Source organism: Mauremys mutica, chromosome 4 (assembly GCF_020497125.1).
Source record: "Mauremys mutica isolate MM-2020 ecotype Southern chromosome 4, ASM2049712v1, whole genome shotgun sequence".
Taxonomy (NCBI): domain Eukaryota; kingdom Metazoa; phylum Chordata; order Testudines; family Geoemydidae; genus Mauremys; species Mauremys mutica.
In genome coordinates, this window is record NC_059075.1 from 70,111,673 (window position 1) to 70,136,666 (window position 24,994).

The 24,994-nt window shown below is 46.9% G+C and overlaps 1 protein-coding gene across 9 annotated transcripts in view; it reads right to left on the reverse strand.

Annotated features, from left to right (window-relative positions):
* GPHN (gephyrin) overlaps nucleotides 1-24,994 on the reverse strand; it is a 602,360-nt gene that overhangs the window by 299,339 nt on the left and 278,027 nt on the right. For 8 of the 9 annotated variants that reach the window (XM_045012253.1, XM_045012256.1, XM_045012255.1 and 5 more), the window contains exon 3: nucleotides 24,126-24,183. The exons of the other annotated variant lie outside the window; for it this stretch is intronic. In XM_045012253.1, the coding sequence (XP_044868188.1) occupies nucleotides 24,126-24,183 (58 nt within the window). The remainder of the gene's footprint in view (nucleotides 1-24,125; nucleotides 24,184-24,994) is intronic. 9 annotated transcript variants of the gene reach the window in all.

The window sequence follows — 24,994 nt, forward strand, 5'->3', positions numbered from 1 at the left end:
CTAGTTTATTCTCCTGGCTAAGGTGATAGCTATCAGCAAGGTGAGATGGTGAAGAGAGCACTTGGGTAAGGGTTCAAAGAGGAGTTCCATAAGGCTCATAGGAACTACACAAAAGTCTCAGGACAGCGACGCTCCTGAATGGGAGATAAGCATGAACCAGACTTTTTAGAAAAAATCCTTTGAAAGAACTGTTTGTTTGTATTTCTCTGGGAATCCCACAAGATTGTAACCTGGGTGCCCTTCTGATGGTGATATCTGTTGTTATGGAAGAGGGTGCTGTATCTGAAGTACCCAGGGCTGCTTGGAGTGAAGTCTTGGTTACTAGTTATCTCTCCAAGCGAGGCAAAGAATTGGCCCTGTTAGCCTGTCCAGGATGATCAGGTCTCCAGGATCATGGTTTAACAAAGTAAAGTGGACTCTGACTCTTAAAATTTCTTTGATATTTCCTTTTCCAAGGAAGAGGAACAATTTTATGCGTTGCCCTTAGAGGGGAGCTCAGTGCCTTGAGGTGGTGAAGGCAGTCCTGGGCTTTGGAACTAAACTCCTAGCCAGTGTTGAATTCTGTTTGGAGGATCAAGGATGGCTGAGTAAAGGGGTTGCAGACTCCTTTTCAGTACCAGTAACAGGAATCTTCAAGGCAAATTCCCAATTTACACGGGTGCTGAACGAGTGGGGTCTTTGAGAGGAGAGTTCTTTTCAGAGTTGAAAGAACTTTTTTCTGAATCTGATACACCCCACATAGATCACTCCAGCAGGCAGAACTTTAGTGAAGTAATAATGGAGCAGAAAGTTCTGGTGGAGAAGGGCTATCAGAGAGTACAATGGTCACACACAAGGCCCGAAGGGAATAAGATGGCTAAATACCTGAATAGAGAACCCTGCATAGTGGGGAGCCAGGGATTAAATATGCTGTTCCTGCTCCCTGGCTATGGAAGTCACAAAAGAAAAAAAATTGTGGGCTCCTGGGCTCCTTACTGGCCGTTGTCTCAAGTATCTTAGCTTTCCTTGGTTTTGGAGTGGTGTTTGGAATGGATGGGTGGGGACTCAAGTTGAGGAGTTTATAGGGTGATGGCATCTTCCAGCAAGAGCTGGAGCCATTAGCCCAGATGCCTTGGAGTCTTTTTTCTCTGAGCTGGGGGAAGGCTTCTTTTTGGTCTTCTGCTCTTTCCTGTAGCCTGCTGCTGGTGGAGTGGGGAGTAGTGATTGCCTGCCTTGGCACAGCATTATTGACTATGACCCCCTGCTAAGTCTGATAAGCAGAGGGCTATTCCCCACAGAACATACAAAGGTCCCAGTTCAAACATTCCAAGAGAAGAGGTGTACCTGTGGCAGAATTTTTGCCCCTATTTCTGCTTCTATGCCATAGAGTAGACACATGGCTGGGAGGGGAGATGCTCGGTCCCCTGATTAAAAAAATCACTGAGGAGGATAGGTAAAATTCTCCTATAGATCTTCCCTTGACTAAGATTCTGCACAGGATAGCCCCCAAAGCCACATTTAATGATTTCTTCTTCTTGCTGTTCTGAGCAGGACATCTGGTGGAGCTTGCCTGCCACTGCTTGAGGAAGAGTGAAAACCATCAGAGTCTTCAACTCTTCAATGAGTTGGCCACGCCCATCCTGCCCTGAGTGACAAGTCTGCTTCTGCTTATCAGCAAGCTGCAATGGGAGAAGACCCACTGCAGGATCTGCGGATTTTCCTTGTGCAGAAGAAAAATCTAGGCAGTGTGATGGTTTCTCGTGTAAAGTTGATTCTTGTCTGATGAAGTCTTTTTTTTTTCCCTTGGGAGAGTGACTAGCATGCCCATTGCCGTGTTCACCAACTTCAGATACGATGGATGAACTGAACAATTTAAGCCTATGCTTACAGAACCCCATCCTGAAGACCTGACAATTTTCTTCACTGGTCTTCAAGGTAAGAGAATACCTACTCCAGTCTAAAACCTATTTGTGCAATAAAGGAACTGTCCTTTGGTCCTGCTGAAAGAGACGGAGGTTCATCACACCATAAGTACATCTCATTGGACATTTCTAACTCATCTCTGCCCCATTCCCCAGGTTTCCAAATAAAATTAGTTCAGCCTATCTATTGTGTGTTTTTTGTTGCCAGAGACATATATGGCTCAAATTATATGCCATATCTCTGTTAACATAAACCTAACATTCTCTGTAAGCAGATGAGTAAGATTTATGGCTGAGAGACCCATTATGTTTATCTTTGTTTATGGTTGAAGTAGATTGGAGTCCTGATATTATCCTGTTGCTGCTGTCTCCATACATGTTGATATTTGTGGCAGGTGTCATGTTGCCTAGCTGTACCTTGACTGCCTTGCTCTAGAGAATGGACTGAACATCTAACTGAGCTAATTGCATTTGTTTCTAAGTTGCTGAACGGAATAGGTGAGGTACCCAAAGATAAATGCATGCATCTGTGGTCATAATTTTTCACTTCAGTGGCACTAGAGGACAAACACTAGGGGAAAACTTCAGAAGGCCACTTAAGCCAACTTCAGTGCTACCAGAGCAGGACCAAGGATCTTGCCCACATACTTAATAAAATGTAAAGTCCACTGTCTTCTATCCTATTCTATATAGTTCTTATACCATGCTCCTCATTGTGATATCTCATTTAGCTAGATCTCTGTGTTTCTACCGATCAATGCACCAGGGCAGTCAAAAGGCCTCCAACCACATGATTTGACTTATCTTTTTATATTTTCAGACTCTCCCTTACTTTTTTACTTTCTTTGGGAAGCTCAAACCAAATAGGGTTTTCTGTTTGCTTTCTATTGGAAGTATCATGTATTACCTACTTTGTTTTGGTTAGCTGACTCTATGGATGACTGGACAGTTATCATAAAAGATGATATCATAAAAGATTTTAAGCTGTGTAGTTGTGATGGGAAGGAATGTTAGTCAGGTTGTTCAACAATTTGGGCCTGATCCTCATTTACATACCCCATTCCTGCACTTGGGGTAGGAGGGTGCATGAGGGGGAAGTTAACTTTAAACCACCTTTACACTTCTTGTATACAGGTGTTTACTTGGTCCCCAGTGTAAGTTAGAGTAGATTCATGGTTTTATAAGGATATCTATCAATGAATCAATTTCAACTGTTAAAAATGAATAGCAATAGTGCTTAATTGCAAAGGTATCATCTTACATAGTATTTAAACAGGGATACGTTCAGCCCCTGAAATGGGGTCAAAGAGATGTTTAATGAGGTATAAACATTGGGGTGAAATTCTAAGCACCAGTCTATTACTAGGAAGCTGCCCCATACAAATTAACTGCTTGAATAATGTTATATATAGTCATATGTCATTTTAAGACTTTTCCTACTTTTTTCTTTCGAAGGCTTCTAATTAGAAAAACAAATGTAAACACATATATAATGAGAGCAAATCAAACAAACAGCATTGTAGTCTAGGAAATAATCTAGCATCTTACAAGTTACAAACTATCACAAAAATACAGTTTATTCAAACCATTTCTGATGAACAGATGACTCTGTTATAATCAGCAAAGAATCCTGTGGCACCTTATAGACTAACAGACGTTTTGCAGCATGAGCTTTCGTGGGTGAATACCCACTTCTTCGGATGCAAGTAGTGGAAATTTCCAGAGGCAGGTATATATATGCAAGCAAGAAGCAAGCTAGAGATAACGTTAGGTGCCACAGGATTCTTTGCTGCTTTTACAGATCCAGACTAACACGGCTACCCCTGTTATAATCAGAGAATGTTTCAGCTTATCTTCCTATAGTAAATGTTTTCTGCTTCTACGTGATTGTGAATTTAAATTTTCTTACATCAGTAGATAAGAAAGCAATCAATGTAAATCCAAAGCCCCAGTGCCAATCTCCCAATTATTGTACATTTCCTATGAGTGTATTTAAAACTTGCAGTAAAAAATATGAAAACACATTGCTGGAATTCAGCCAAACTCCTGAACATCTCTATCAAACTTCCAGAGTCTGAAGCTCCATTATTGGCAGAAGCTACACAATGAAGTAATATTTCACTGTTGTAATTTATAGTCAGAGCTTGTCTACCTGGCATGGCAAAGAGCTCTTACAGGGTGTGATTTATAGAGTGCGCTAACATGCTGCGCTGTAAGGGAACGTCTACACTACAATAAAAGACCCACAGCACAACCGTGGCTGGTCCAGGTCAGATGACTTGGGCTCATGGGGCTCAGGCTACAGGGCTAAAAATGGCAGTGTAGACATTTGGGCTTGGGCTGATGTCTGAGCTCTGAAACCCCACAACAGGGGGTGGGTCTCAGAGCCTTGTATCCAGCTTCAGCCTAAACATCTACATGCAATTTTTAGCCCACAGCCCGAGCCCCACTCGCCGGACCCAGGCTCTGACAGTTAGTGCTGTGTTTTTTTTATTGCAATATAGACATCCCTAACTGCCCATGTAGACCCTGCTGGTATGAACTAAAAGATACCTAGGTTGCTTATGTTAATCCAAATTAGGTGCCCTTTTGTTCGTTTCAGCAGGGAGCAGTTAAAGCATAGCACATTAGAGTGTGCCACAATACACACCCATCTAAAGCACTTTGCCAGCCATATAGACAAGCCCTCAGTGTGTGAAATGGAAATGCAAAATAAAAATAGAGAGGGAAAACTGGAAATGACCTCCAATCATAATTTTAAATCAGACAAAAGTTTCTAGGGATGGAATTGTCCATAAGCATTGCTCGCTTAGGGCTCAATGCTGTTAGGTGCCGATCATTTCTGACTCTGATTCAGTAAAGTGTGGAAGCCTGTGAGTAGTCTGAGGGCTTGGCTACACTGGAGAGTTGCAGCGCTGGTGGTGGCTTTACAGCGCTGCAACTCACTCACCGTCCACACTTGCAAGGCACATACAGCGCTGTATCTCCCTGGCTACAGCGCTGGCTGTACTCCACATCGGCCTGGGGAATAACGACTGCAGCGCTGGTGATGCAGCGCTGCTCCGCCAGTGTGGCCACCAAAAGCGCTGTTATTGGCCTCCAGAGGTATTTGGAGGTATCCCAGAATGCCTGTTCAGCCACTCTGCTCATCAGTTCGAACTCTACTGCCCTGCCCTCAGGTGACCCGCCCTTTAAATGCCCCGGGAATTTTAAAAATCCCCTTCCTGTTTGCTCAGCCAGGTGTGGAGTGCAATCAGTGAATCTTTCCAGGTGACCATGCCTCCACGCGCCAAACGAGCCCCAGCATGGAGCAATGGCGAGTTGCTGGACCTCATCAGTGTTTGGGGGGAGGAAGCTGTGCAGTCCCAGCTGTGCTCCAGCCGTAGGACTTACGATACCTTTGGCCAGGTATCAAAGGCCATGCTGGAAAGGGACCATGACCGGGACGCGCTGCAGTGCAGCGTTAAAGTGAAGGAGCTGCGGAGTGCCTATTGTAAAGCCCGTGAGAGAAACCGCCGCTCCGGCGCTGCCCCCACAACCTGCCATTTTTACAAAGAGCTGGACGCGATACTTGGGGGTGACCCCACCACCAATCCGAGGACCACGATGGACACTTCAGAGCGGGGGGGCAGGGGGAGGAGGAGGAAACCGAGAGTGAGGGTACTGGGTTGTGGGGAAGACACCCCGGAGTCCCTGGAGGCATGCAGCCAGGAGCTCTTTCAAGCCAGGAGGAAGGTAGCCAGTCGCAGCAGCCAGTACTTGGTGGAGGACAAACAGAGGAGCGGGTTCCCGGTAAGCGGCTTTTTATTTTCAGGATGGAAATTTTTCGGGAGAGGAGGGAGGGTTAGGGCTGCATGCATGCATGCCTAGTGGAATAGCGCATTGATGTGGTCTATCACGTCGTGGTAATCGGCCTCGGTAATCTCTTCAAAAGTTTCAGCCAGAGCATGGGCAATGCACTTGCGCAAGTTTATTGGGAGAGCCACCGTGGTCCTTGTCCTGGTCAGGCTAACACGTCCGCGCCACTGTGCCGCGAGGGGTGGGGAGACCATTGCTGCACACAGGCAAGCTGCATAGGGGCCAGGGCGGAATCTGCATTGCTGTAGAAGACCCTCCTGCTCTTCCCAGGTGACCCGCAGCAGCGAGATATCTTCCAGGATCAACTCCTGTGGAAAATGTTGGGAGAGTGTTCAGTGTAGGTGCCCCCTGCAGCTGTTTGCTTTTCCCAAATGCACAGAAACCCCAGTACAGCCCTGAAGCAATCAGTCCCCCTTCCCAGGTGACTGGCAGCAGCGAGATATCAGCCCTGAAGCAATCAGTCCCCCTTACTCACCATTTCGGGGCTCCTGTGGGTTCTGTGCGCTCTCTTTGGTATGGGAAAATTATGCTATTGTGAAGAATGTTACTCCTTCACTGTGTGGGAATAACTGTCTGAGATATAAACAATGCTGCCTCTGTTAAGTGTATTCTTTTTTGCCTTTCCACAAGCAACCTTGAATTCTCGGCTGCCCGTGTTATCAACAGCTCAAAGGCTCCAAAACCTCCGGAAGATGCCGCGAAAAAGCAAAGACGACCTGCTGCAAGCAGTTATGGATCACTCTGCCAGAGAGAATAAAAAAGTGCAGGACTGGAGGGAAAGGGAAAGCAGGATCTGCCGGAAAAACGCAGCAGCCAGGAAGAAAAGCACAAAGCAGCTGATAAGCATCCTGGCGCGCCAAGCAGACTCTATTGAGGCGCTCGTAGCCATGCAGGCAGAGCACTACCGCGCCGCCCCCCCCGTCCCAAAGCTCTTTCCCTTGTGCCCCAATGTTAGCTCAAAACCCCTTTCCCCAGCATACAGTTTCTTACCACCACCAGCTGCCTCCAACACCTGTACGTTCACCAACCAGCCCTGAGAACTACAACCCTTACCCTCTGCACTCATCCCCCATCACCATGCAGTATAGGCATCCTGAAGTGCAGCAGTCATTGCACAGTACTCCAGACAGGACATATTCAAACCTGTGACTGCACTGTTCCCCACCCCACCCCCCTGCCCTTTTAGGTTCCCAAAATGTTGGGTGTCTGTCAATAAAGTTATTTTCTTTTCAATAAATGAATTCTTGGCTTTGAAAACAGTCTTTATTATTGCAGAAAGTCAAAGATACCTTAGCCCAGGAATGAAACAGGCACTGCAAATCAGCTTAGGAAACACAGATTCCTACTAACATTGTAACCACTGCACTTCACTCCCATACAAGGCACCAAACATTACTGTTGGTTTTCAGCCTCAAATTCCTCCCTCAAGGCATCCCTAATCCTTGCAGCCCTGTGCTGGGCCTCTCTAGTAACCCTGCTCTCTGGCTGTGCAAATTCAGCCTCCAGGCGTTGAACCTCAGAGGTCCATGCCTGACTGAATCTTTCACCCTTCCCTTCACAAATATTATGGAGGGTACAGCACGCGGATATAACCGCGGGGATGCTGCTTTCCCCCAAGTCTAGCTTCCCATACAGAGATCGCCAGCGCCCCTTTAAACGGCCAAAAGCACACTCCACAGTCATTCGGCACCGTCTCAGCCTGTAGTTGAACTGGTCCTTGCTCCTGTCAAGCTTCCCTGTATACGGTTTCATGAGCCACGGCATTAACGGGTAAGTGGGGTCTCCAAGGATCACAATGGGCATTTCAACATCCCCTACTGTGATCTTCCGGTCTGGGAAAAAAGTCCCTGCCTGCAGCTTCCTGAACAGGCCAGTGTTCCGAAAGATGTGTGCGTCATGCACCTTTCCAGGCCAGCCTGTGTTAATGTCAATGAAATGCCCACAGTGATCCACAAGCGCCTGGAGAACCATAGAGAAATACCCCTTTCGATTAACGTACTCGGATGCTAGGTGGGGTGGTGCCAGAATAGGAATATGCATCCCATCTATCGCCCCTCCACAGTTAGGGAAACCCATTTCTGCAAAGCCATCCACAATGTCCTGCATGTTCCCCAGAGTCACGGTTCTTCTTAGCAGGATGCGATTAATGGCCCTGCAAACTTGCATCAACACGATTCCAACGGTCGACTTTCCCACTCCAAACTGGTTCCCGACCGATCGGTAGCTGTCTGGAGTTGCCAGCTTCCAGACTGCAATAGCCACCCGCTTATCCACCGTCAGGGCAGCTCTCAATCTCGTGTCCTTGCGCCACAGGGTGGGGGCGAGCTCAGCACACAGTCCCATGAAAGTGGCTTTTCTCATCCGAAAGTTCTGCAGCCACAGCTCGTCATCCCAGACTTCCATGATGATGTGATCCCACCACTCAGTGCTTGTTTCCCGAGCCCAAAAGCAGTGTTCCACGGTGCTGAGCATTTCCATGAATGCCAGAAGCAATTTAGTGTCATACGCGTCAGGCGACTCGCTATCATTGTCAGACTCCTCATCACTTTGTATCTTAAGGAATAGTCAACTGCCAAACGTGATGTGCTGGCGAGACTCGTCAGCATACTCCTCAGCAGTTCGGGCTCCAATTCCCACAGAAATCGCGCTGCACAGAAACCGTTGAGAGAGTCAAGATGGCGCCAAACGTGGACGGAAAAACAAGGATTGCTGGGATGTGAAGCGATGCATCACGGGGCGCTGGGACAGGAAGCAGAATGACCCGCACCCTCCACCGCCTTCCCACAACCCACGGCGTCAAAATGGGACGAGATGCTCTGTGGGATAGCTGCCCAGAATGCACCACTCCCAACAGCGCTGCAAATGCTGCAAATGTGGCCACACTGCAGCGCTGGTAGCTGTCAGTGTGGCCACACTCCAGCACTTTCCCTACACAGCTGTATGAAGACAGCTGTAACTCCCAGCGCTGCACACCTGCAAGTGTAGCCAAACCCTTAGGCCTGGTCTACACTGGGGGGGGGGGTCGATCTAAGGTACGCAACTTCAGCTACGTGAATAGCGTAGCTGAAGTGGAAGTACCTTAGCTCAAATTACATACCCGTCCTCACGGCACGGGATCAACGTCCGCGGCTCCCCTGTCGACTCCGCTACCGCCACTCGCTCTGGTGGAGTTCCGGAGTCGACGGGAGCGCGTTCGGGGTTTGATATATCGCGTCTAGATGAGACGCGATATATCGAACTCCGAGAAATCGATTGCTACCCGCCGATCCGGCGGGTAGTGAAGACATACCCTTAGAGTAAAGCAAGTGCTGGAGTACTTTGTTGCATCAAGGCCAGAGTAATCAGCATCTTACAGGATTGAGTTGAACCCTTAAATCAAAATTGGTTGAAGCTGCACAATCCTATTAGTCCACTGGGAGTGCATAAAATATTCACATAATACAGTATACACTGATTTGAATGGAGATTTATAGTGGCAAATTATTGTAGAAATGGCTGAACAGTGGGATATCATAAGTGTCCACTAGAGGTCACTTTTTCAACTCAATGGACAATAGATATAGTATTTTATAGGGAAAGCTGTAGCCTATATATGTTTTAATACTTTTTACACTTTATTTTGCCAATGCCGTGCACTTTTAATTACACTGAACTGACACCTTTCTGTTTTTTAAAATACAGGATCATGTGAACCTGTTGAACTAGTTGGACAATACTTTTTATTGCCTAAAACTTTATTAAATGCCCCACAACTTCAATAATGCAGAGTTAAGTAAAGTTGCCCAGTGATGCTTCATGGCATTCCAGAATGTGGAGAGTGGGTATAAACCCCTGAAGACCAGGAAATACAAAGTTAAGACACATGCTATCCCTAAAACAAACCTTAACTTTGTCCCCTGGAGCTGGCAATAGCCACTGATAGTGGGTCAGGGAGGAGGGCCAGAATAAGGATACTTGAAGATACTTGTGCCATTATTTGTGTTGTACCCCACAGATTTGAATCCAGCGTTTATCTACATGCACTCCAGCAGCCTTCACTGTGTTAGGTGTATCTGTATTGAATAGTGAAGGGATTAGTTGAAGCAGTTTGGAGAGCTATGATTGTGTATGACAAGAGTTGCATTTGTACTCCAAAGGCTAAAGTATGGATCATTTCGGCACTGAATTTTGTAAGTTGAGTCCACAGAGGTGTACAAGGGTGCCATGGGGACTGTCAGCAGTCTGGTGGGATATGTGATAGTGATCTCCAGGGCTTACTGAGGGGTTAGTGAAGGGAATGTTTCAGAAGGAATCCTTTGGCTAAGAGAGAAGGGGAGGTAACATTTAGCAAGTCTATCGTGGTTTGAGTGGAGGAGGATCAATGCTTGAGTGAAGGCAGCTCTTGTTTGCTACACCTGACGTAAACTTGAGTTTCACTGTAGCAAAAAGAATGTTAGACTTTGTCCTATAGTGTTCATATGTTCTGTTTCCAAAGTGTTTTATAGCATGTGTGAGGGTAGTGTGCTAATACTGGGGCACTGCTCAAAGATGGCAGACTTAAAGTACCTTGAGGGGGTAGCATATACTTTAACATTGATTTTTTGGCTTTCAGAGGTTTATGTTTGTATTACCTTAATTCTTGAGTGCCTTCGTTTTCAGTGGTTTAAGTTTAGCCACTCTTCATGTTCTGGAAGAGCACAAGCAACTACTGGGCAATCTTAACTCTGTGTTAAAGTTTTCGTATCAGAGGGGTAGCCGTGTCAGTCTGTATCCACACAAACAATGAGGACTCTGGTGGCACCTTAAAAACTAACAGATTTATTTGGGCATAAGCTTTCGTGGGTAAAAAAACCACTTCTTCAGATGCATGAAGTGAAAATTACAGATACAAGCATAAATATATTGGCACAAAAAGAGAAGGGAGTTACCGTACAAGTGGAGAATCAGTGATGACAAGGCCAATTCAGTTAGGGTGGATGTGGTCCACTCCCAATAATTGATGAGGAGGTGTATCAAGAGAGGGAAAAATGCTTTTGTAGTGAGCCAGCCACTCCCAGTCCCTATTCAAGCCCAAATTAATGGTGTTAAGTTTGCAAAAGCCAGTAGGAGAACACTTCAATCTCCCTGGACATTTGCAAACTTAACACCATTAATTTGGGCTTGAATAGGGACTGAGAGTGGCTGGTTCACTACACGAGCAATTTCCCCCCTCTCCTCTTGGGTGAATGCCATCTGGTCCTGGTGACTTATTACTGTTTAGTTTATCAATTTGTTCTAAAACCTCCTTTAACGACACCTCAATCTGGGGCAGTTCCTCAGATCTGTCACCTAAAAAGAATGGCTCAGGTTTGGGAATTTCCCTCACATCCTCAGCTGTGAAGACCGATGCTAGGAATTCATTTAGTTTCTCCGCAATGGCCTTATCGTCCTTGAGTGCTCCTTTAGCATCTCAATAGCCCAGTGGCCATACTGGTTGTTTAGCAGGCTTCCTGCTTCTGATGTACTTAAACATTTTTTTGCTATTACTCTATGAGTCTTTGGCTAACTGTTCTTCAAATTCTCTTTTGGCCTTCCTCTATGGACTCACTACCTTGCCCAAAATCTCTTTTATGCAGTTTTATTCCCAAACTTAAAACAACAAACAGTTTCTCCTTTCACCCATTGTATCTCAGGCTTTTACTGCCTCCACTCCCAGGTCTTTGGCAGTCCTGCCTCCCTCTGATTCACTCTGAGCCAGTTCCTTCTTGCAGCCTGTCCTCCCTCACTCAAACTCCATCTAATGCCTCAGGTCCAGCCCTGCCCCCTTACCTGGCCCAAGTGGGAGCACAGAGGAGCTGGTGCTACTTAAGTAACAGGGGCCAGACACCCTGTGACAGAATTGTAAATATATTATTGCTAAAACTGATTCTACAACACAGAACAGACCAGCAGCTTTGTAGACTTAGAATTTAAATAGTGCACTCCACGTGAATACTTTTTTCCACTTTTAAAATGAAAATACAAAACTTTATTTTTTGGCGGGGGGAGGGTTGAGTGGATATTTAAATATATATAATACATATAAGGGAAAAACCTAAGACCAGTAAACAGCCAATGAAACTAAAGCAATTTGAATTAATTAATCCATCACAAACTTCATTCCAGGAGATGAGAGAGTCCTATCTAATATCATCACTGTCTCTTCTTGTGGAACATGATTAAATGAAAATCTGCTAAAACTGATATTTTTTATTAATTTTTATTTATTCTTGAGAAGTTAAAGGATAATCCTGTTCTGCAGAAGGATTTTCTTATTTTTTTATTCTAAGTGCTGGACAAACAGGTAAATAATCTTGGCTGGTAGAAGAAATTGGGATTTGAGAGAAGCTAGCACGTTTTAAATAAAATATTATGTTTTTTTTTTAATCTACCTTGGAGAAAATTGCATAATACATACTGCTGCTGGCAAAGCAAAATTAACCGAACCATGTTTGATTGTATTACAATTGAAATCTGATAACTGACAGTCAACTAAAGTTATAAATGTGTTTCCAAACAGAACCATCCAAGCCTATTGAAGCTGATGATTTCAGGGAAGGACTCAGCACACATTCTCTCCCAGGAATACTAAAAGTACTTTTAGAAGGAGAATTTTCATGCTGTCATTCCATTACATACTGAATGAGGTAGGCCTTCATAAAATGATACATACAGGAACCCTGTGCTAAACAATAAGCTATTTCCTTAATAAGTCTGCTCCTTCCTATGGTCCCATATAGCATTAGCATGCAGCAAACTGAATTTGCACAACCTATTTAATGGATTGATAATCATGTGCACATTTCTACTGATATGGTGAGCAGATTTTACTCTTTTAACAGGCTTGTATATTATATATATAAAACATTACTCATACAGGTTTAATAGGTACTTGTCAGACATGTTTCACCTGAATATCTTTCCCAGACCTGAAGAAGAGCTCTGGGTAGCTCAAAAGCTTATCTCTTACACCAACAGAGGGTGGTCCAATCAAATATATTACCTCACCCACCTTGTCCTGGGACCAACACGCCTACAACAACACTGCAAACAATAAATCATCTATCACGTTCAGGTTCCTTCCTCTCCCAATACGGTAGGAAGCAGACATTAGAGATTTTGGTTATCTCTAGTTGAGGATGTTAACTGCCATAGCCTTGTGGTTCCTTCTCCTACAGAAGAAATTTGGAGTTTTATTGCTGTTGAACCTCAAAATTAACAGATTAGGTATGGTCTACCCTGAGATTTCAACAGCAAATCAAAAACCTCAACACACAGGCCCAACTTGCCTGACTTATTGACTGCTTATCTTGTGTGCTTAGACTTACAACTTTCCATTTACATTGTGAACATACAGGGATGACATTTTGTTCTCTGACCAAGAGAGCAGAAGGCTGGAATCCCACTGTTGTGTCAGTGACCTGGTTCTTTTCTGACCAATAATGTAGGCTGTGACTGCAGTATTATCAATCATCACCAACATATTCCTGTAGTGCATCGATGCAGTCAGCTCCCTGAGGGCCATACTAACGATTTATACTGTCTGCTTTCTAATTTGACCACCCCAGACTCCTGCCACGCGGCTGCCCTGGACCTTGTGGGGCCACCAGGCTTCCCAGGCCCCCCATACATACACACTCACAGAAGGAAGCACAAATATGCATGCAAGCCAGGAGTGGAACCAGCCTCATCCCGGTGGGGGGCTGAGGTGGGCCTTAGCCCCTTCCCCTGTGGTCCTGCCTCTGCTCCTCTTTTCCCCCCAAGGTCCAGCCCCCTGGCCCTGTCGGATGCTGGAAGCAGGGGCCAGGTAAGAGCTGCCCGGGCAGAGGACTGGGCTCCAGGGCCAGCAGAGCCTTCGGGGAGCAGTGACCACAGGAGTGGGGGCGGGGGGAGAGGCAGACAGGAGCCTGGGCTAGAGTGGGTCAGTCTGGGCCACTGTGGGGATCCCCAGACCTACCACCTGCACTGGGTGGCACGCCCCAGCAAGCAGGAACACAGAACAGGGGCTAGCACCCTTGCCCCCCTGCCTAGGCTTACTTCTCTGTTGCTGCTGGAGCTGGGCACCTGGCCAGCAGCTGCCACTCTTTCCATTCCACCTTCAGAGCTGGGTGGCTGGAGAGTGGCAGCTGCTATGGGGTGGCTACAGGGGGACCAAGGCAAATTTTGGGGTGGCTATAGCCCTCGCAACCCCCCACCCCCAACCCACCGAGTGCAACTGCAATGCAGACACACACAGTACATGGGAACTCAAATTATACACACATAGAGAGATGGGTATACAGCAGTGATTCTCAGACTTTTGTACTGGTGACCCCTTTCACATAGAAAGCCTCTGAGTGCGACCCCCTTTATAAATTAAAAACACCTTTTAATATATTTAACACCATTATAAATGCTGGAGGCAAAGCGGGGTTTGTGGTGGAGGCTGACAGTTCGTGACTCCCCATGCAATTACCTTGCGACCCCCTGAGGGGTCCCGACCCCCCCGTTTGAGAACCTCTGGTATACAGCATATAACATACACACTGTACACACACAAAGTATATGCACACACTAGATGGCCATTCATATACACCCCCACAAAAGAGGATATGCAGCATAAATGCACTGCAAACACTCGAGGTCAGGCACAAACTATAAGCACACATGGGTACACAGTAAGCACAAACTTCATACATACACACTTTGTGAATTCTTTTACACTTCTACCATATTAACACTTCTAGAAAAAGACGATTACTCACCGTTGTAACTGTTGTTCTTCGAGATGTGTTGCTCATATCCATTCCAGTTAGGTGTGCGCGCGCCGCGTGCACGCTCGTCGGAAGATTTTTACCCTAGCAACACTCGGTGGGTCGGCTGGGCGCCCCCTGGAGTGGCGCCGCTATAGCGCTAGATATATACTCCTGCCGACCCGTCCGCCCCTCAGTTCCTTCTTGCCGGCTACTCCGACAGTGGGGAAGGAGGGCGGGTCTGGAATGGATATGAGCAACACATCTCGAAGAACAACAGTTACAACGGTGAGTAACCGTCTTTTCTTCTTCGAGTGATTGCTCATATGCATTCCAGTTAGGTGATTCCCAAGCCTTACCTAGGCGGTGGGGTCGGAGTGAGACGTGGCAGAATGCAAGACTGCTGAGCCAAAGGCGGCATCGTCTCTGGATTGTTGCACCAATGCGTAGTGGGAAGCAAAGGTGTGAACGGAAGACCAGGTAGACGCTCGACAGATGTCCTGGATGGGGACATGGGCCAGGAAGGCGGCAGAAGAGGCGTGTGCTCTTGTAGAGTGAGCGGTGAGATGGCTAGCTGGAACCTGAGCAAGCTCATAGCATGTCCTGATACATGACGTCACCCAGGACGAAATTCGCTGAGAAGAGACTGGCTTGCCTTTCATGCGATCTGCTACCGCTACAAAGAGCTGGGGCGAACACCTGAAGGGTTTCGTTCGCTCTATATAGAAAGCGAGGGCCCTACGCACGTTGAGGCTATGAAGCTGTTGTTCCCGATGTGATGTGTGTGGCTTCGGGAAGAAAACTGGGAGGAAGATATCCTGGTTTACATGAAAGGCCGACACCACCTTAGGAAGGAAGGTGGGGTGTGGCCGAAGCTGCACTTTGTCCTTATGGAAGATGGTATACGGCGGGTCAGCCGTTAGGGCACGAAGCTCAGAGACTCGTCTTGCTGAAGTAATAGCGACGAGGAAGGCCGTTTTCCAGGACAAATAGAGAAGGGAACACGTGGCCAAGGGCTCAAAGGGGACTCCCATAAGCTTGGCTAAGACCAAGTTCAAATCCCAGGTAGGTGTTGGGCGCTGAACCTGTGGGTACAATCGTTCTAGCCCCTTGAGGAAGCGGGAAACCATCTGATTAGAGAAGATGGATCGTTCCCCTACGCTGGGCCTAAAGGTGGAAATGGCCGCTAGGTGCACCTTCAAGGAGGAGACCGCGAGGCCTTGCTCCTTGAGGGACCAGAGATAGTCCAAGATCTTGGGAATAGGCACCAGGAGAGGGTTCAGATCTTTCTGATCGCACCAGTGTGCGAAACGCTTCCACTTGGCAAGGTAAGTTGACCGAGTGGAGGGTTTCCTGCTTTCCAGCAGCACCTGCTGCACTGCAGCGGAACAGTCACGCTCCGCTCGGGTCAGCCACACAGGAGCCAAGCTGTAAGGTGGAGGGACTGCAGGTCCGGGTGGCGAAGCCTGCCGAAGTCCTGTGTTATGAGGTCCGGCCATAACGGGAGGGGAATGGGATCCTGCACTGAGAGGTCGAACAGCAGGGTGTACCAGTGCTGTCTCGGCCACGCCGGAGCAATGAGAATGAGGCGGGCCCTGTCCCTCCGGAGCTTGAGCAGCACCCGGTGTATGAGGGGGAACAGCGGGAAGGCATACAGCAGGTGATCCGTCCATGGCAGGAGAAACGCGTCCGATAGGGAGCCCTGGGAGCGTCCCTGGTAAGAGCAGAACCGGTGGCATTTCCTGTTCTCTCTGGAGGCAAATAGGTCTATTTGGGGAAAGCCCCACCTCTGGAAAACTGTGTGGATAACATCGAGATGAATCGACCACTCGTGGGAGAGGAATGACCTGCTGAGTAGACCTTGCGGCCTAAAAGGTCCATGCGCCGCGCCTCCTTGGACTTAGGCGCCAGCGCTTGTTGGCCATGGCATTCACGGTCGTTGACCGATTGGACCACCAATGAGCATGGAGCAGGGTGAGTGTAGAGGTACTCATAGCCCTTGGACGGGACCATGTACTTCCTTTCCACTCCCTGGGCGGTCGGAGGGATGGAAGCCGGCGACTGCCATATGATATCCGCAGTCCGCTGAATAGTGCGGATAAACGGCAGGGCTACCCGAAGAGGTGCATCCGCCGAGATTATATTCACGACTGGGTCGTCGTCTTCCGCCACCTCCTCAATCGGCAGGTTTATGTTCTGGGCCACCCGCCGCAACAAGTCCTGATGGGCCCGAAGGTCAATCGGAGGAGGGCCCGAGGCAGATGTCCCAGCCACTGCATCATCCGGGGAGGAAGAGGATGACAGGCCGGGGACCAAAGTGTCCTGCGGAGGCTCAGAGAGCTGCTGAGGAGCTTCATCAACAGGAGGAGGCTCACCATCCGCGGACGTCAGTAGCACCTCTTCCTCAGCAGTGGGAGGAAGTCTGCTGACCGTGACCTCAGGCGCTCGGTGGTCAGAGGGCCTGGAACGCTGAGTGGCAAAGGGGGCTCCTTGTGTCTCGTGGTATGCCCACGGAGTCCAGAAGGCCCATTGAGGAGGACCTTGGTCCTGACCTTGAGGCTCGGTGCGCTGGCCAGCTGCACTGTCGGCTTGGGAGGAGACGGATGGCTGTTTCGAAGGCCAAGGCGGTGCCGAGAGACTGTGCGACTGAGCCGCCGACACTGCCGTTCTGTCCCTGGATGGTGCCGGGAAGCGGTGCCGCTCTTCACAGTGCCGGGAGTAAGACCGGGACCATCTACCGTGCCAGTGCCGGGAAGTCGACCGGGATCTCGAGTCCCGACGGTGAGAGCGGCTGCTGGAGGAGCGGTACCGAGAGTGGTACCGAGAACCGGATCGGTGCCGATATCGCCTGTCCGGAGACCGGGACCGTCTCCGCGAGTACGACCGGTACCGCGAAGGAGAGCGGTACCGGGACTGCGAACGGTGTCGAGATCAGGAGCGGCGTGAACGGGAACGTCTCCGGGACCGAGACCTGGAGTAACGTCTGTCCTGTCGGCCAGGGGAAGGAGGCCTCATTATGAACATAAGAACATAAGAAAGGCCGTACCGGGTCAGACCAAAGGTCCATCTAGCCCAGTATCTGTCTACCGACAGTGGCCAATACCAGGTGCCCCTGAGGGAGTGAACCTAACAGGCAATGATCAAGTGATCTCTCTCCTGCCATCCATCTCCATCCTCTGACGAACAGAGGCTAGGGACACCATTCTTACCCATCCTGGCTAATAGCCATTTATGGACTTAGCCACCATGAATTTATCCAGTCCCCTTTTAAACATTGTTATAGTCCTAGCCTTCACAACCTCCTCAGGTAAGGAGTTCCACAAGTTGACTGTGCGCTGCGTGAAGAAGAACTTCCTTTTATTTGTTTTAAACCTGCTGCCTATTAATTTCATTTGGTGACCCCTAGTTCTTGTATTATGGGAATAAGTAAATAACTTTTCCTTATCCACTTTCTCAACATCACTCATGATTTTATATACCTCTATCATGTCCCCCCTTAGTCTCCTCTTTTCCAAACTGAAGAGTCCTAGCCTCTTTAATCTTTCCTCATATGGGACCCTCTCTAAACCCCTAATCATTTTAGTTGCTCTTTTCTGAACCTTTTCTAGTGCTAGAATATCTTTTTTGAGGTGAGGAGACCACATCTGTACACAGTATTCGAGATGTGGGCGTACCATGGATTTATATAAGGGCAATAATATATTCTCAGTCTTATTCTCTATCCCCTTTTTAATGATTCCTAACATCCTGTTTGCTTTTTTGACCGCCTCTGCACACTGCGTGGACATCTTCAGAGAACTATCCACGATAACTCCAAGATCTTTTTCCTGACTCGTTGTAGCTAAATTAGCCCCCATCATGTTGTATGTATAGTTGGGGTTATTTTTTCCAATGTGCATTACTTTACATTTATCCACATTAAATTTCATTTGCCATTTTGTTGCCCAATCACTTAGTTTTGTGAGATCTTTTTGAAGTTCTTCACAATCTGCTTTGGTCTTAACTATCTTGAGTAGTTTAGTGTCATCTGCAAACTTTGCCACCTCACTGTTTACCCCTTTCTCCAGATCATTTATGAATAAATTGAATAGGATTGGTCCTAGGACTGACCCTTGGGGAACACCACTAGTTACCCCTCTCCATTCTGAGAATTTACCATTAATTCCTACCCTTTGTTCCCTGTCCTTTAACCAGTTCTCAATCCATGAAAGGACCTTTCCTTTTATCCCATGACAGCTTAATTTACGTAAGAGCCTTTGGTGAGGGACCTTGTCAAAGGCTTTCTGGAAATCTAAGTACACTATGTCCACCGGATCCCCCTTGTCCACATGTTTGTTGACCCCTTCAAAGAACTCTAATAGATTAGTAAGACACGATTTCCCTTTACAGAAACCATGTTGACTATTGCTCAAGAGTTTATGTTTTTCTATGTGTCTGACAATTTTATTCTTTACTATTGTTTCAACTAATTTGCCCGGTACCGACGTTAGACTTACCGGTCTGTAATTGCCAGGATCACCCCTAGAGCCCTTTTTAAATATTGGCGTTACATTAGCTAACTTCCAGTCATTGGGTACCGAAGCCGATTTAAAGGACAGGTTACAAACCTTGGTTAATAGTTCCGCAACTTCACATTTGAGTTCTTTCAGAACTCTTGGGTGAATGCCATCTGGTCCCGGTGACTTGTTAATGTTGAGTTTATCAATTAATTCCAAAACCTCCTCTAGTGACACTTCAATCTGTGACAGTTCCTCAGATTTGTCACCTACAAAAGCCAGCTCAGGTCTGGGAATCTCCCTAACATCCTCAGCCGTGAAGACTGAAGCAAAGAATCCATTTAGTTTCTCCGCAATGACTTTATCATCTTTAAGCGCTCCTTTTGTATTTTCATCGTCAAGGGGCCCCATTGGTTGTTTAGCAGGCTTCCTGCTTCTGATGTACTTAAAAAACATTTTGTTATTACCTTTGGAGTTTATGGCTAGCCGTTCTTCAAACTCCTCTTTGGCTTTTCTTATTACACTCTTGCACTTAAGTTGGCAGTGTTTGTGCTCCTTTCTATTTGCCTCACTGGGATTTAATAACCCGCAGGCGGCGCCGGGGGTTGAGGTTGCGTTGGCTCCATCAACGCTATAAGCTCTCTCGCCGTCGAAAAAGTCTCAGGCGTCGACGGGAGAGCGAGCTCGACCGCGCTGTGCACCGGGGAGCAAGGTGGTACCGGACTCGATGGCCCTTGCGGTGCCAGAGTCAACGGTACAGCGCTAGGAAGTTGCGCTGTCGGTGCCGGAGGTGTAGGTGCCAGCGCCGGAGGTCAGGCGACAGGCCCAGGTGCAGAGACCTTCTTGGTCGAGGTCGGTGCCGCCTTGCGTTTTCCCAACGGAGAAAGGGAACGGTGCCGGGGAGCCGGTGCCGGCTGTTGTTTCCGCTGGACCTCGGTACCGGAACGAACTGGAACCGCAGGCGCACTCCGCACCGAAGCTGACTGTGGAGCGGCCGGTGCCGGCGCCGCTGGGCTAAGTGCCAACTCCATTAGGAGCTGCTTCAAGCGAAAGTCCCGCTCCTTTTTTGTCCTCAGCTTGAAAGACTTGCAAATGCGGCACTTATCTGGAAGGTGAGACTCCCCTAAGCACCGCAGGCAAGAATCGTGAGGGTCTCCAACCGGCATCGGCTTCTGGCAGGCCGAGCACGGCTTAAATCCTGGTGCCTTGGGCATGGGCCCGCACCGAGTTGGGGGAAAAAGAAGGGGCTAGCCCCCCAATTTCCCCGAGTAACTATATACTAAGTACAACTAAACTATTAACTAAATCTAGCTATACTAATCAAACTATATACAACAACTATGTAGAGAAAACAAGTGAGAAGCTAGGGCTGTGGAGGTCAGCAATGCCACACTCCACTGTTCCAATGACCGTCACGGGCGGTAAGAAGGAACTGAGGGGCGGACGAGTCGGCAGGGGTATATATCTAGCGCTATAGCGGCGCCACGCCAGGGGGCGCCCAGCCGACCCACCGAGTGTTGCTAGGGTAAAAATCTTCCGACGAACATGCACGCGGCGCGCACACACCTAACTGGAATGCATATGAGCAATCACTTGAAGAAGATCATATATTATTATTAATCTCATAAAGATACTTTTCAACCTTGAGGATAATCAAGGCTGAGATGGCTTCTCTTCCTCCATGAAGTCAGTGACATAGTGGAGGTCTCTGTTTACCATATCTGATATTCAAGTTATATTAATTCAAAAGTCAATAGGATGGTATTTTCCCCACAAACTACTTTGAGCTGTGTAAGAGGTCAACCTAACACTTATACTGGAAAACCTGGAGAAGCTTTCAAGCTTGAGGCACGCCTTCTGTAAGTTTTGTCCCCAATTTTCTTCTTCATTTTTCATAATTAGTATTGTTACTGAGAAAACCCGCTTCTTTTGCCCATCAGGGAGCAGGGATCACTCTATAAGGCTAGTAAAGGGCAATCTGATTATTGTTCAATTGCCCACCCTTCCCCCATCCCAGAACAGTCAATGGAAAACCATCAAAACACCTGCAAACAATCAAAACCACTTGGAGGTAAAAAAAAGGAACATTAGAGCAGACTAGGGATCACCCAATCTATGAATAAAGACAAAGGACTATTTCAGCATAACACAGAGCAGGGAGAGGCACTCTGGATCTGTTCACTGATAGACAGCCTATTGAGCAGGGGTGTTTTTTCATGAAAGATTGGACCCTGGTTTCTCTGAAGCCAGACAGCTCTGAACTTTGGGGGGGAAACTCCTTTATTATGTAGGAAAGGTAAATATTAATAAGCGTAGGCCCTAGTTCATGTCTTCTTATTTTGTTTTGTATTGTAACCACTTTTTTCCATCACCCTCTCTTGTTTCTAGTGGAATCGCTACTCTTTCTTAAATAAACCTTCTTTTGTTTCTTTACAATTGTTGCGTGTTATACAGGAGGAGTGATTTAAGGTAAATCTGGTAAAATGGGGTTACACTGCTTTTAGGATTTCTGTGAGTATTCAGTGTCAGGGGATGGAAATCACAGGGGACTGATTTGAGGGGACTTGGGGAGTGGGTCCACCTCTTGTTAACCTGCAAGGCAAAGAAGGGGCTGGCATAGCCCACAAGAGAGTGCTTAAGTGGCTGAAAAGCTGGTGGTTTTAGGGAGCCTACATCCAGTTACCTCAAGCAGGACTTTGTCACGCTGGAAGCAGGGATAGCAAGGGGTGTCACAGACCCAAGTACTCGGAGAACCATCACAACCCTTTATATGTTTAATCACTTCTGTTTTTCTGTTTATCCTCTCTTCTTTCTCCTGTTTTCTTCTCCCATTACCCTCTGTTCTCTGTCTCCTTTTATAGGAGGACTTCAGAGAGAATAAATTTCCTCTCTTTACTGCAAGAACACTCAAGCTATCAGTTTCAATGCTGATAGTGAACCGGTGAAAGAAAAGCGCTGATTTATGTACTCACTTCCACAGGCATCGGAGTGTGCTTACATTTGCAGCACTTCCATCACCGATGAGAGCAGTGCACTGAGGATAGCTATCCCACAGCGCAGCCCTCTCCGTTTTGACAATAGGTCTTGTGGGAAGGGGTGGGGGTGATCGTTTATTTTAATTATTTAATGGAAGTGGATGTCAAGATTAAAAATTAAAGCTTTATAGCCATTAAAACAGAAACTGTCAACATCGCATGTCAAAATATACAAAATAAATATCCTTAAATCAAACTCCAATAAGTTCTCAAGCTGCATTTTTCTCACCTTTCCAATCTGTAAATTTTGATTATCAATGGAAATATTTTTCTTTGGTTTGGGTGTGTACAGTGAAATCAATGCTTACCGAATTTACTGATAAAAATCTAATCCTTCCAAGGCTACATATTTCTAAAATGTTAAAAAAATTAGGCTAACATTTTCAAAGTCAGATGTCTAAAGTTAGGCTCCGGAATCTGTAAACATAAATGGCGTGAATTATATAGGTACTATTGCTAAGCATCAACACATCCTGCTAAAGTCAATGAGATCTGAAGGTGCTCAGCACCTTTCAAAACCAGATCAGTTCTATTAAGGCGCCTAAATATGGATTTCGGAACCTAAGGGTATGGCTACACTTACAAATCTGCAGCGCTGGTAGTTGCAGCGCTGGTCGTCCAACTGTGCAGGGCCAGCGCTGGTGTGTGGCCATACTCACAGCTACCAGTGCTGCAGTGTGGCCACATTTGCAGCATTTGCAGCGCTGTTGGGAGTGATGAATTATGGGCAGCTATCCCAGCATTCAAGTGACAGCAACGTGCTTTTCAAAAGAGGGGGATGTGGGGCAGTGTGACAGGGACCGGGGGGGAGAGAGAGAGTGGATTTTTGGAACCGACACTGTGCAAAATCAGAAAATTTTCCCACCCCCTTACTGTTAACTGCAAACAGCCTGCATCCAACATACTCCCTTTCCCCCCTCTGCCCCCTCCCCCCGTTTCTCTCAAGCAAAGCAAACACTCAACCCCTGTGAATGAGACAGGCAGGGGGTTATCTCATTTCATTGTTGACAGTAGTTACAGATTGATGACAGCAAACAGGAGCTGTGTTTGAAGCAGCTCCGGGTGCACGGAGCCCGGTGCACGGAGTTGACAACAAAACCCAACCCCTTATTCTTTAACTGCAAAAGCCTGCAGACCAGATAAGCAGCTGCCGGCTCGCTTTCTCGCTGCTGGTCAAGCAAAAAGCAAACACTCAACCCCTGTGAATCACGCAGGGAGGAGGATACAGATTGATCACAGCATAAGCAGCTCCGGTAGAGCAGCTCCGGTAGCAACGGGAGTTCACAACAAAACAAAGAGAGGCTGCATAACAAAACAAAGGGAGTAATTTAGTTAAAAGCATTCTGGGATACATCCTTATACCCTGGAGGCCAATAACAGCGCTGGTGTGTGGCCACACTTGATGACCAGCGCTGGATCACCAGCGCTGCAATCCTTATTCCCCATGCTGAGCCAGGTGTACGGCCAGCACTGCAGCCAGGGAGTTGCAGTGCTGGATGTGCCCTGCAGGTGTGGACACTTACTAATTGCAGCGCTGGAAAGCCTCCACCAGCGCTGCAACTTGCAAGTGTAGCCATACCCTAACTTTAGGCAGTCATGTTTTAAAATTCTGGCCACAAACTATAAAGCCTGATTAAAATTGTTGTACTATAAAATACCCCAATCAGTTTCAATAAAGGTATCAAGTCAGAAATTAGAAGGGAAAAACCTTATTGAGTCTTTTAGATTCTGTCAGGTTGATTAAAACTATGTTTTTGCCCTGTGGCGATATAGATAGATGAATATAGCAAATAGCAAATATAATCTGTCATGCTCAGTGACAAAAAAGGACTTTAAGATGTATAAAAAGGACAAAAATGCATTTTTATTTTCATGCTGTTTTTAATTTTAGAGACTGCTCCAAATGGCAGTCAGGTCATCTATTCAATATTTAAAATTATTTTTTACCATTTCCAGTATTTATCAGGTAGGGTATTAAGAGAAGGCCATACACACACTATGCATTCCAAAGCACAAAAGAAGAGAGGAGGGCTTTTTCATGTAACACCTTAGGAATTCTCCCCAGCAAAACACTTCCAGTGTTGAAAGACAATAGTAATACTGTACCTTGATTTCTTCAATTTCGTCTGGCACTATCTTGTATGCAGATATAGTCCCACCCAACCTGAAATTGGGAGAAGAAAATATTCTCATAACCAGTATCACAAAGCATGGAATGTTGTTCATGTTGTCACTGTTATTTCTTAGTATATTAGTTCTGAGTGTTAACTTGGTATTTGAGCAGTTCAGAAAATGTTTCTTTCATTAACCAAATAAAAATCTTTAAGTAGTTAAAATGAGCATCAGAAGTAAGGTGTGCTTGGCCAGCCTTAGAGGTAAGATTAGGTCAACCAAGCAGGAATTACCATCATTAGGGCTTTACTCTTTACTTCAACTGTCATTAATTACCGGATTCTACAATTTTTTTTAAATTATAAAAAATAAAATATAATATACCCTGGAGAGTTGGCAAACTAATTTCAAACCAGACCTAAAAACGGGGGTAACAAGCTAGTAGGGAGCGGCTGGGAGGAAGGACCTAGGAGATATCAACAGGAATATGCAGTTATTCAGCAAAGGGAAGTGCACAGCATGATGGAGCAGATTTTTTGGGGGGTAAAAATAGCTAAATAGAATGGACAAGTAGAAGATCTAAGGCTATGTTTTAGTCACAGATATTTTTAGCAAAAGTCATGGACAGGTCACGGGCAGTAAACAAAAATTCGCTGCCTGTGACCTGTCCATGACTTTTACTATATACCCCTGACTAAAACTTGGGGGGAGGGGAGACAGCTTGGGGGGGGGAGGGGATGCAGACCAGAGGGGGCTGCAGGTGCTTGGGGTGGGGTGCGCTGCAGGTGCTCAGGGTGGGGGATGCGCCACGGGTGCTCAGCGTGGGGAGGGCAGCCTGAGGGGCACCACGGGTTCTTGGGGAG